At 33.0% G+C, this 13,026-nt stretch overlaps 1 protein-coding gene across 1 annotated transcript; it reads left to right on the top strand.

Moving 5' to 3' along the window:
• LOC105166392 (sugar transport protein 7-like) lies at positions 6,643 to 9,776 on the top strand. The gene is made up of 4 exons (XM_011085732.2): positions 6,643 to 6,881; positions 8,073 to 8,392; positions 8,484 to 9,110; positions 9,186 to 9,776. Exons 1-4 carry the CDS (start codon positions 6,737 to 6,739, stop codon positions 9,591 to 9,593), a joined length of 1,500 nt encoding a protein of 499 aa, XP_011084034.1. The 5' UTR covers positions 6,643 to 6,736; the 3' UTR covers positions 9,594 to 9,776.

The following is a 13,026-nucleotide window of genomic DNA, read 5'->3' as shown; positions in this document are numbered from 1 at the left end:
AACATTATTATTATTATTATGCTCTTTAAATTAATTCATATAAATCACAAAAGTTTAACGTAAATTTATAAGTAAGAAAATAAATGACAAAATGCATATTATGTATCTTCATAAATATAAAACTCATAAATAGATATAAAGAATCATAAGTTAATTGTTAGGATTTGTCAATTTAAAGAAATATAAGAGATTACAAATAGATATTAAAATATAACATAAAATTTATATGTGTCATATTAAAAAAGTTATTTTTACAAAAATATTATAATGTACTAAGTTGTTGTTATATTTGTTTTTGTATAAAGATTAAATATATAAATAAAAGTATCATAGTTTATTATTATCTAAAATAAAATGTATGATATTGAATTAGTAATTATAATATATGGTCAATTTTGAGTATAAATTGATAAAGTATTGAATATAAAATTAAACATATGAACATTTAAAATAAAAAAAAAACCGCGGATCGGCTCGACTCGTCTGCCACACCTACCACTATTCCATCTCCATGTGCAACTTGTAAATGGCGCCTTGAATATGCTTACCTAGTACCACACTTAATGCTCTTTAACTTGTTATACCAAAAATGGGACCAGTTAGGGATGTAAATAAGGAATTAAATGTATTAATGTTAAAATTTATTTATATAATTATTAAGTTTGGATAATTTTGTTTGTATTTCAATTTGGTATGATTATTAATTAAATTAATTTTAAAGAGGTTTTAATTAACTTATATATAAATCGAGCATAATTAGTTTGATAAATGCAAATATATTTTATTATGATGTGTCGTTAGCCATTTCTTCTTTGATGCACCACTAGCCCAATCAGGGTATTTAAAAGTAGACACCTAGATACCATTATCGCTACTCGTGCGCTCATCATTTCTACGAGGCATGCTTTGTTTGGATAGCACGCCCAGCTCAAAGTACTGTGAAGAAAACAAGTTGGTTTCCTCGATAATGTATGCCTCAACAATTGATGCTTCGACATGTACTTTATTTTCACCTTTTTCTTCAACTCACATAGGAACCTTTCAAATGAATACATCCACCTGTACTGCACTGGCCCCTCTACGCAAGCTTCATACGACAGGTGAACAATGAGGTGCTCTATTAAGGCAAAAAAAGAGTTGGAGAAAATATCCTCTCAAGGTTGGACAATATGATGGAAACATCGTTTTCTAACTCATGTAGCTTGGTGGCATCAAGCTTAGTCTAGCCTATGCTTGGAATAAAATATCAAATCCCTGTTGCATTCAAATTATCCTTCGTTTTGTCCTTGATGTCCATGATCGTGTTGAATATATTGTCAAACATATTTTTTTCAGTGTGCATGACATCAAGGTTGTGTTGGATCAGATGCATTACCCAGTATGGAAGATCTCAAAAGATGCTTTTCTTCGTCCACTTGTTGTCGTTACCATAGCTAGAATGGAGTGTCAATAGCATTTAACTGCACTCGCACCCGCACTTCTTTTGTATGTTTAGTTGGATTAGTTAAAGGGAGTTAATCTATTCTTGTTAGTTAACTCCTTAGTCTTAAAAGGCTTGACACATGTTTCATCTCTGTAACTTTTTTCTGCTAATTTTTTTCTCCTTCTTGGAGTTGTACACTGTTATGAAGAAATATTATACAGCTATGGCATCTGCCTTTCATATCTTGCAACTTCTTGCTTCTTTACATTTCTCCACAAAAGGGGCCAGCGAAATAGATTGACCTTAATCTCTATTCAAGATTAGTACATGTAGGAAAGCATCTAAAGCAAGTTTCAAACCGAGTAAACGTAACTTAGGAGGTAGTTTTATATTCCAAATGGTTTTCCAGCGAGCATTAAAAGAATCATTAGACCGTGTACTAGAAGATTAAGAGTTTAGCAATTCAAATGCAAGGAAGTATGCGCTGCAAACCAAGAAGAGACCATTCTGTGCGTAATGCCAACAACGAGTATCTAGGAAGATTCTCACCCTATGGGAATTTTGAGTATCATATCATGATCCTCTGGGTTGAAGATGTTTTTAATGATTTGTCTGTCCTATTCCTTTGCATCTGGATCAATCATCGCTGCAACAACAGTTTGGTCAAGGCCTTCAAGGGTGAGGTGATAGGTTTGAAGGTACCGGGACAGGGCAACCATAGATCTTTCCATATTTTAATTGAAGTGCCAGAACCAACACTCCATCTGCTGCCAACTGTGATGATCTCCTTAGAATTAATAATTGACTGCTAAGTTAGAGATGGTTTGTGACCCACTTTAGCTTCCGAAGGAGATGAGGAAGGATAGTGTTTTTGGCTTGAGAACCTGTGACAAGAGACATCGAGGTTTCATTAGTAATCACCACAGGTGTTTGGCAAGCATTGCCAAGTTGAAAGCTTTTAACGAGCGAAAACGCTCATCGCAAAGTGGGTATGGCTTGTAATGCTGATTGTATCATGGTAGTTTTACTTGCTTGAGATAAGTTATTTTCGGACCATCCTTTAATTCATTGCCAAACCCTATCACGTAAGTAGGAGAAAACACCTTTCTTTAATCACCCCACCACTGTTAGTAAGACTAGATAAAGCTTCTGTTGATCCTCTCTTTGAAGCCCCAATAATGCTGGAAGTGTATCTTTCAAAGTGTCCGAGGAATTCTTACTCAAGACGATAGATGATTTGTTGTAGTTAATCATCTGACCGGATGCTTTAGCATAGGTCTCCAAGATGTTCTTTTATAGAGATGATAGAGGAATGAGTAGCCTGGCAGTAGATCTGTGTGTCATTTGCAGATAATAGGTGGGACATGCTCGACGCCCGCTTGCAGACAGAGACCCCTTTGATTTCCCCCGCTTGTTCTGCATTTTATATCAATGAGCTAAAAGTTTCTGTACACAACAAGAATAGATAAGGGGAAAGAGGGTCTCCTTTACGAAATCCTCTCGATGCGGAAAGGGAACCAAACTCACCACCATTCAAAAGAAATGAGTAAGAAACAATAGTTACACAGGGAATAATCAAGCTAACAAAGCAATGATCAAAGCCTAATTTAACAAGCATCTTTTCAAGGAAACACCATTTTACTTTGTCATACGCTTTACTAATATCCATTTTGATGTCTGAATGACATTTATCCCCCCATATCTGGTCCTAAGAAGTTATTGATTTCGTAAACAATAAGAATGTTATCAGAAGTGAGACGACCGGGTACAAATACAGATTGGTTTTGAGAGATAATATGGTCAAGGAGGGGTTTTTTTTGTTAGCAATTGTCTTAGAGGCAATCTTGTATATCACATTGCACAGACTTATGGGTCTAAACTGAGAAAGCTTTTCAGAATTTCTGCATTTGGGTATAAGCACAATTTGAGTTTTGTTATGTGAGGGGTCAAGAATGCAATTATTTATAAGTTAAGAACAAAAGATCTGACATCCGATTTAATATTTTTTCAATAGAATTGATAGAAAATCAAAGACATATCTTTCGGACCAGGGGGTTTGAAAGGGGTCATTCGGAAGGGCTGCTTTTCAGATTTCCTCCTCAGTGTAAGGCTGCAAAAGAGTCTGGTTCATGCCGTCGTCCACCTTGATTGATACAAATCTGGTACCTCGTTCCACATCTCTAGAGCATGGATGGCAAGAACCAAAAATCTCTCCAAAGTACTGTTTAGTTAACCGCTGAATCCCCTTCTTATCCTAAAAAAGACTCTATTATCCTCATCCCGCAATCGTCTGATTTGATTACTACTTTTATGGTCGCTGGTTGCCGCATGGAAGAAGGAAGTGTTTTTATCTCCAAGTTGAAGCCAACGCTTCTTTCACCTTTGTTTCCAGAATAATCCTTAGTCAGGGAGGTAAATTGCTTAATTTTGAAAATTACAGGGAAATAAATTGCTTTTATTTTTCATAGGGGAGTAATTTACTTATTTACAAAATCACAGGGAGATAAATTTCATTAAACCATAGTATTGATGCTACCATATGAGGATAAAATTATAAGTCACCCCGAAATTATAGTTTCAAAATTTATATTAATGACCTTATATGTATTTTTTTTTTTGGAATTTTAGGGAAGTATATTGCAGCATTTGTGTCAAACTTTAATCAATGTTACACAATTATCAAATATTTCAATTAGTCAACTAAAATGGAATATATATATATATTTATTCAATTTCTTTTTGCCCACATCAGCAAAGTCCCTTGCTGTCATTACTGATTGGGTCCAGTTAGATCATAACAAATTTTAAGGGTTTTATGTAATTTTTTTAAAATTTGGGAAGAAATTAAATTTTAGGAGGAGGATGCTCTAATTATTTAACTGAACATAATATAGATTAATTATTGATGTAGGGTTATCCCCACATGTATTACGGATTTTTAATAAATATGTTCTCATTAAATTGCCTAGAAATGAGGGCATCCAAGATAATTCTAAGTAAATCCCAAGCAATTATGTGATTACCGATGAGCATCAATTATTATGCAATCATGTACAATTTTCAAAAAGTGATAAACATATACTATTATTATAATTTGGGTTTATTACACTTATACTCCTTCTAAAATTTGAAATTAAACTTTTTTTCTCAATTTTTTTTTCTTGAAATTATACTTACATCCCATTCAAAAGTTATCCGTCTACACTTAACCCCCTTCTATTAGAGTTTGGACGGAAAATATTGATGTATGCAAAAAAAACAAAATACATAAATATTTAATTTTATCCCGTGTTTAATATTTTTATGTATATTTTTGTACTTAGAAATAAATAAAATATTATATATATATGGAGTGAGTGAGGTTAACATCATATATTTATTCCTTTATACATAGGAACATTAATGAGTAAAGTTGAAAATTTATATATATATATTTTTTGCTAATGTCATCATTTTTCATCCAAATTCTAATGAAATGGGGTCAGGTCTAAACAATGAACTTTTTCGAAGAGAGTTTAAGTGTAATTCTTTTTAAAAAAAAATATGAGAAAGTGGAATTTTATATTTTTAAATAGAATTTAAGTGTGATTAATCCTAATAATCATACAATTGAGGGATAAATTGCATCTAGCATCTTGATATTTATTTTCGTCTAACAAATAAGTCCCTCAATTAGATAAAATTTATTGAGTTTATTGATATAACAATAAAATTGAATAAATTGATATTTAGTCTCGATTGATATATTACTGATTTATTGCAGGTCAAACAATTTTTTTACGATTAAACTACCCTTAAAACGGTGAAGATATACCTCATCACATGCATTAACACACCGAAATATATAAGGATAATTTGATTATAAAAAAAAATATTTGACTTGCAATAAATTAGTAATAAACCAACCATGGGTAAATATAATTTTTTTTTAAACTTTTTTGTTAATATTAGTAAAATTGATTAATTTTAACAAATAAAAATATTTAGTTATTAAACGAAAACAAACCTCAAAAGTATTAAATATAATTTTTTAAATTATAAAATATCTACGTATGATTATATCAAATTTTTTAAAAAAAATATAATTATCCCAACAAGTAATTTGTTATGCAATATGAGTTGGATTAGGTCAAAAGGAAATGATAGTTCCCCTTCCCCCATCTAATGGACCTCATTCCAATACGTTGATACAAAACTGTCAGCATCACAAAAATATATGCAACTTGTCCATGTCCATATCATTGCTATTTGACCAAGTTCCCAATTTTTTTAAAAATATTTATAAGATATTTTGTGTTTACGAATACTATAATATTGTTCGATAAATATTTTTAAAAGAGTTTACAAAATTTTAAAATTTTTAAAAATTATTTTTTAAAAAAATAAGTTCAACCCATATTCTTTTATAAGATCTTTTTAAGTTTTTTAATCTTAAAATTCAATAGACAAAAATACTTCGATAAATTACATTAATATTTTATTTTTATCATTCATTAATTGTCATTTTTTCTTAAAGAAAAAATACCCATTTATATGATTTAAATTTTAATAATTTGACGAGTTCTTTTGGTCATTATTGTAAGGAATAATTATACTTTTTTTTCTTAAAGTTTGATAAATTACACGTAAACTCCTTGTGATTTAGAAAGTTATATTTAATACTTCAAAATTTGCCTCTATTTAACAAATAAAGTTCCTCAATTAGTTAAAATTTATCAAATTTAATGATTTTAACAAAAAAATCCTAAATCCCCAATGATTTATTATAAGCCAAATAAATACTTTTATGCTCAAATTATCCTTTATTTGATTTGCAATAAGTCATTAATAAGGCAATTGAAGGTAAATTTTACTTTTAATTTATTTTTTTGTTACAATATCAACAAATTCAATATATTTTAACTAACAGATGGACCTATTTATTAGATGAAAACAAGCCTCAGCGATACAAAATATAATTTTTCAAACCTACGAGTAATTATACTAAATCTTAAAAAAAATGCATGTAATTATTCCTTATTATAATATGAAGAATTTATTACGAAAAAAGAAAACACTCGATATTTTAGTTGACCCAAATAATTTAAGAGTTTATTTTAAAATAAAACAATCTCTTTAAACTCTTAAAATATATTATAAAATATTTCAAATAAGTTTGAGCCAAACACGACCTTAATGATAAGTCAATTGCGAGGTGTACAACATATATTGACTTGTTGCTGTGGTGGTACAGAGCTGCAGAACTCAGATAGTTAAAACAACCGTCTCCTCCTCCTCAGGCCAAAGAATATTTGAGAGGAAAGGGCAGCTGCCATGGCGGGCGGGTCGTTCGGGCCAACGGGAGTGGCCACGGAGAGGGCTGCCGAGTACAAGGGAAGAGTCACTGCGTATGTGATCGTCGCCTGTCTTGTTGCCGCTCTCGGTGGCTCAATCTTCGGCTATGATATTGGAATTTCAGGTGCTTGTTTTTCTTGTCTTGTATGTGTGTTTGTGCAAGTTATTAGCTCTTTCAGCTGCATAGGCTAAGTTAGAAGAAAGGATAATGAGGGTACTGGGAGATGAACAGTAGAAGAGAAAGTCAGAAGATGATTCATCTGAAGGTGTTGGACTGTGATGATGATTAATGAATGATGAAAGTTTCAACTGCTTCTGGGCTCCATGTTTCAGTTTGTTCTTGAAAATAAGCTGAAGACAAGTGTTTTTGTTCCACTGCTTCTGCTTTTGAAGAACTTAAATTATGTTAATTTCAGTTAAAAATTGTAAGCAGTTGTAAAAATTAAGCTGTTTTTTCGGACATTCCAACTTTGATTTAACTTTTTTTTTGGTTTTAACTTTTGTGTTCTAACACTCCTCTTACGTAACTTACAACTTTTTCCACGACTTATTTTATCAAAAAGGTAGCAGCTATTACACCCCTTTAACGACTCATCCGATGTAATTGAGGAAGAAGTTGTAAATATTTGTAAGAACAGTCTCAAATGAGTTTGGTGCAGCCTATATTGACTTTTCAGGAGTAGCTTAATCAATACAGATGTAAAAGCAAGGAGAGAGTTGTCTTCTGTCTGAAAACAAGTGCATGTATTTGTGTATATGGGGTACTGGAGTGAGGTGGGGGGGAGTACTAGAAGTAGAAGATATACAATACGGCCTCGTGTCTTTGGATTGATGCAGTAAGTTATCTTGAGTTTGCTTAAGTTGATTGAACATAACAGCATCCTACATTTTCTATCGATGACCAGCGTTTAATGTTTTCTATCTTGTTGCGTAGATATAAGGATTTTTTGACCCGTACGAGAAATAATTGAATCTATCCATTTAAGTAGAATTGGATCCATAAACCCTCATTTCATGAGATAAAGAAGTATTACGTCGTGATTTTATCAGGGACAACAAACCTGGCAACGGAACAAGGGATTATACGCAAACGAGCCATATGGGCATGAATGAAAGGAAAAAAATTATTGCTTCCAACTTGGTCAATGCCTAATGGGATTCAAATTGTGTTGTAAATTATTAGATGTATATATGATGATTCCATGAAGTGAAATATCTACATGTTCTTGTGATACCCTACAGTTTAATACTCAAATGGTGGCATGGAACGGCTAAAACAGAGAAACTGATGGAGTATTTATGCATTGTTGAACAGGAGGGGTTACATCAATGGATGGATTTCTTAAGAAATTCTTCCCAACAGTGTACAGAAGCAAGAAGCATGCTCATGAGAACAATTACTGCAAGTACAACAATCAGGGCCTAGCAGCATTCACGTCGTCGCTTTATCTGGCTGGTCTGGTGGCGTCACTTGTGGCGTCGCCCATCACACGGAATTATGGCCGTCGTGGAAGTATAATTGCTGGTGGCATCAGTTTCATGATTGGAGCAGCTCTTGATGCTTCTGCCGTTAATCTTCCCATGCTCAATTTAGGTCGGATTATGCTTGGTTTCGGCATTGGATTTGGCAACCAGGTAGATATAATTGTGATTTTCTCTGTTTGGGGTGCGTTTTGTCTTGCAAACTAGAGTAACCTGCTAGCTCCATTTTTCTCTGCTCCCAAAGGCAGTTCCGCTGTATTTGTCAGAACTGGCACCAACTCATCTTAGAGGGGCCCTGAATATGATGTTCCAATTGGCAACAACACTAGGGATATTCACTGCAAACATGATAAATTATGGGACGGAGAAGCTCCAGCCATGGGGGTGGAGACTCTCTCTTGGGCTTGCAGCAGTACCGGCTACGCTGATGACGGTAGGCGGAATCCTACTGCCCGAAACACCAAACAGCTTAATTGAAAGAGGATTTGAAAAGAAGGGTAAAGAGGTATTAGAGAAGATCAGAGGCACAACCGACGTGCATGCTGAGCTGCAGGACATAATTGATGCAAGTGAGCTTGCAAAAACAGTTGAGCATCCTTTCAGAAACATCCTTGAGAGACGGAACCGTCCGGTGCTCGTGATGGCCATCTTCATGCCGACTTTTCAAATACTCACAGGCATAAACTCTATTCTTTTCTATGCACCAGTGCTATTCCAGAGCATGGGATTCGGAGGGAACGCTTCTCTCTACTCCTCAGCCTTAACGGGCGCTGTTCTTGCTTCGTCCACCTTTATTTCCATCGCAACGGTTGATAAGTTGGGCCGCAGAGCTCTGCTGATTAGTGGAGGAATACAAATGATTATTTGTCAGGTAACAAACAAACTGTTCTTTGTTTCTTATATATCTGCTCTTGGATTGACGATTTAACTCATCCATCAAACACAGGTGATAGTCTCAATCATACTGGGGCTAAAATTCCACGGTGACCAGGAACTCTCCAAGGCGTTCTCAGTGCTAGTTGTGGTGGTCATCTGCCTATTCGTCGTAGCTTTCGGGTGGTCTTGGGGGCCACTAGGGTGGACGGTGCCGAGCGAGATATTCCCATTAGAGGTACGATCAGCGGGTCAGAGCATAACAGTGGCGGTTAACCTCTTCTTCACGTTCATAATAGGCCAATCCTTCCTCTCCCTGCTGTGTGCTTTCAAGTTTGGAATTTTCCTCTTCTTCGCTGGCTGGATTACGGTCATGACTATCTTCGTCTACTTCTTCTTACCCGAGACGAAAGGCGTTCCCATTGAGGAGATGGTTTTCTTGTGGAAGAAACACTGGTTCTGGAAAAGGATTGTGCTATAGGCTATAGGTTCTCTCTTGAAACTTCACTTACTTTGTTGTACCTATCGAAATTCTTGAAATCATTAGTTCTTTGCTTAATCAGGAAATTTGTCTGTACTACTGCTTAGAATATGTATACATACTCAAGTTAAGGTTGTTTCAATTGAATCATTAATAACGAGAGATGTTCGGTTACGCTTGCAACAGGAACACATTGTTAGAGGTACCGTCCCAGTAAAAATCCTTCCACAGCCAAATCAGATTTCAAACAACAGATTGAAGAGTTCGACATGAACACATCGTTGGACGTACTGTCCCAGTCAAAATTCTTTGACGGTCAATTCAAATTTCAAACGAAAATGTTTTGAGAGTTCGACGTAAACGCATTATTAGAAGTACTGTCTCAATCAGAATCCTTAAGCGGTCAAATCAAATTTCAAGCAAGAGATTGGACAAACTCAAGAGATAGATAAGAATGGCAGTAAATTAACTAGAAATGGAAGGGGTACTTATAGTACAGAGTGAGTGTATCATATTTGTTAAGTGATTGGTCATTTTCTTAAATTGTACATTAATTATACGGTAAGTGTATTGCACTTGTTATATGATTGGTTCAAATTTTAATACACTTATTGTGTGATTGATTCAAATTTGATCGAATCGAATCTGAGTCAAAATTTTCCAAGAAGATAATGTTATCTTGCAATAAGTTATTTGAATACCAAGAAGTTATTGATTCAAATCTAATAGGGAGTGACTTGAATTTTAAGATGGATTAAACTTCAACACAATCAAAAGAGAATTGTGATGAGGATATATGTGGCTAAAAATTTTAAAAAATTTCTTTTTTTCAAGTACACTAGAAGCTGAGGACCATGATGAAATTGCCAGCTATGCTGCCAATACTTAATCTTGGTAGTGGTAGGATTAAGTCAAACTTCACGGTAATGGTTGTTGAAATTAGGGGTAGTTGAGCCGGCTCGCGAGTTTCGTAAGTCGGTTCGATTTTAAGTTTGATTGGAGCTTGAATTTTTCGAGTCTAGTTGAGTTAGTTCGAGTTTGAGCTTAAGTTTAGTATATTCTGTTTATAAGCTCACGAGCTTTTTCTATTTTTATATATTTTTTATTTTTAAATTTTTTATATGTTTAATTTCATATTCAATATTTATAAACTTTATACTCAAAATTGATCATATATTATAATTATTAATCAATATCATACATTTTAATTTTAGATAATAATAAACTATGGTACTTTTAGTTATACATTTAATCTTTATACAAAAACAAGCTTAATCAACAATTTAGTGAGGTTTAATATTTTTTAAAATAATTATTTAATATGACACGTATAAATTTTATGCTATATTTTAATATCTATTTGTAATCTCTTATACTTTTTTAAATTGACAAGTCCTAACAGTTAACTTATAATTTTTTATATATATTTGTGAGTTTTTATTTTTATCAAGATACATAGTATGCAATTTATTTTATTACTTGTAAATTTATGTCAAAATTTGGTGATTTTGATGAATTAATCTACAGATCATAACAACAACAACAACAATAATAAGGGTAAGTACACTTTGCCCTTCTAAACTATTCGTCATGTAACAATTACACCCTAAACTAACAAATGTAACACTAACCACCGCAATTAAATTTTTAGACAATATTGCCCTTATATTATATATATATATTTATTTAGTTCAAATTTTTTTCTTTTTTAATAATTTTTCATTTTAAGTTTAATTAAAATTTTCTTAATTATAAAAAATATTTTTTATTTATAATAAAGTAACATATAATTAGTAGTTAAATAGTTTGCATTTTATTTTTTCCACAGACTCAAAGTTAACTAATAAATGAGAACAATAAATACACAAAAATTTTCATGAAAAGATTTTTTTAATTTGGTGATAAAATTAAGTTATTAACTATTTATTCTATTAGATAAAAATAAATAACTAAATATCGATTTTCTAACATATTTTCTTTCAAAAATATGATAAAATATATTTATTTTTTTCTTAAAATATTTAACTTTTGGTTAAGGATATATATATATATATATAATGCGTGCGATTTTAGCACGAATTTAATGAGCTTGGACCTTGAGAATGGACTTGGGCTGATTAAGCAAAAGATCTTAAGAAAACAAAACCTGCAAAACAACACATTAGCACTCTAATGCTCAAGTTAGTCTCGAATTTAAGAATAAATAATCATAGAAATAAATCATAATGAGAAATTGAGAGATAAATAAGAATTTCGTGAGAAAATTATGGTTAGAATGCAAGTTGATAGCTATAGCAAGAGTATAAAATAATTTTCAGATTTTTTGAAAGATGTCCCCGTTAGGGGATGGTACCAGTGTTTATAGAGGGGGCGTCTCCCCTTTGACTCTGCGAATTACTTGTATATCTAAAAAGGGGGCAAGAAACATGTGAATAAGGCGTGATTTGGTCTTATCTTTAGCTGATCAGTGTACGACAACACATCTTTGCTTTAGGGAGGACTCATTTCACATGAGGATTCCTATTCTGTAGGGAGTCCTTGTAGGTTAAGAAGTTCTGAGTATTGGGGGTGCCTCCCTTTCTCCTAGGTTGTTTTAACTAAGCCTTGAAGGTGGGCCTGTGTTCTGGCAAACGTTTTAATCGGCCCCCCTCTTGGGCTAAATCTGTGAATCTTCTAGTGGGCAACCTTCTTTATGGGCTAAGGGGCTTAGCTTGGGCTTCATAACCTCTTTTGGGGCAAGTGCTCTTGGACCGTACACATCAATATATATTTGTCAATTTCTTTTAAGAAGCATATATGAGTTATTGGTTATATTATATTTATTATGTATCTACTATATATAAATTTATACTCCACTTTTAATGTAAATTCTTCACTTATTAAAAAAAGTTAATTAAAAAATAATTTAGTGATGATCTAATGTGCAAAATACTAAAATGTATTGAAAATTATATAATTTTCAAGGCATAAGGGGCACTTTTGTCCAACCAAAGAGGTTAGTGTTACGTTTGTTAGTTTAAAGTGATAAATGATATCATGATGAACAATTCAGGGGGCAAAGTGTATTTTACCCTAATAATAATAATAATAGTAATAATGATGATGATGATTGAAAAGACACATGGTCCAATTGATATGGACTATACTCAAAACTTGGGCCGAAGTGAATGCAAATCCAGAAGAGGGGACCTGCAAAAAAGGCGTTAACACTCCGACGCCAAGTTAGTATTGAATTTGGGATGGAATAAAGCTACAAAGTAAATAAATGTAATTGAAATTGATATATGGTGAATAAAGTCTAGAGAATATTTAAAGAGTGAGAGAGATGATTTAGAGAGTAAGAGAAGTGTGAGAGACGTTAGAGGGTCTCATCAAGGTGTTTGGAAGTGCCCTGAGTATGGAAGAGTAAACTTGTATTTATAGGGAGTGTCCC

The sequence above is a fragment of the Sesamum indicum genome, linkage group LG7 (assembly GCF_000512975.1).
Source record: "Sesamum indicum cultivar Zhongzhi No. 13 linkage group LG7, S_indicum_v1.0, whole genome shotgun sequence".
Classification (NCBI taxonomy): Eukaryota; Viridiplantae; Streptophyta; class Magnoliopsida; order Lamiales; family Pedaliaceae; genus Sesamum; species Sesamum indicum.
This window is presented reverse-complemented; position numbering and strand designations above follow the sequence as displayed.

Bases quoted from the DNA above. Each gene is read 5' to 3' on its own strand.
- LOC105166392 (XM_011085732.2), top strand. From the start codon at position 6,737: ATGGCGGGCGGGTCGTTCGGGCCAACGGGAGTGGCCACGGAGAGGGCT. The intron at 8,393-8,483 runs GTAGATATAATT...CTGCTCCCAAAG, and splicing joins GCATTGGATTTGGCAACCAG to GCAGTTCCGCTGTATTTGTC. The intron at 9,111-9,185 runs GTAACAAACAAA...CATCAAACACAG, and splicing joins TACAAATGATTATTTGTCAG to GTGATAGTCTCAATCATACT.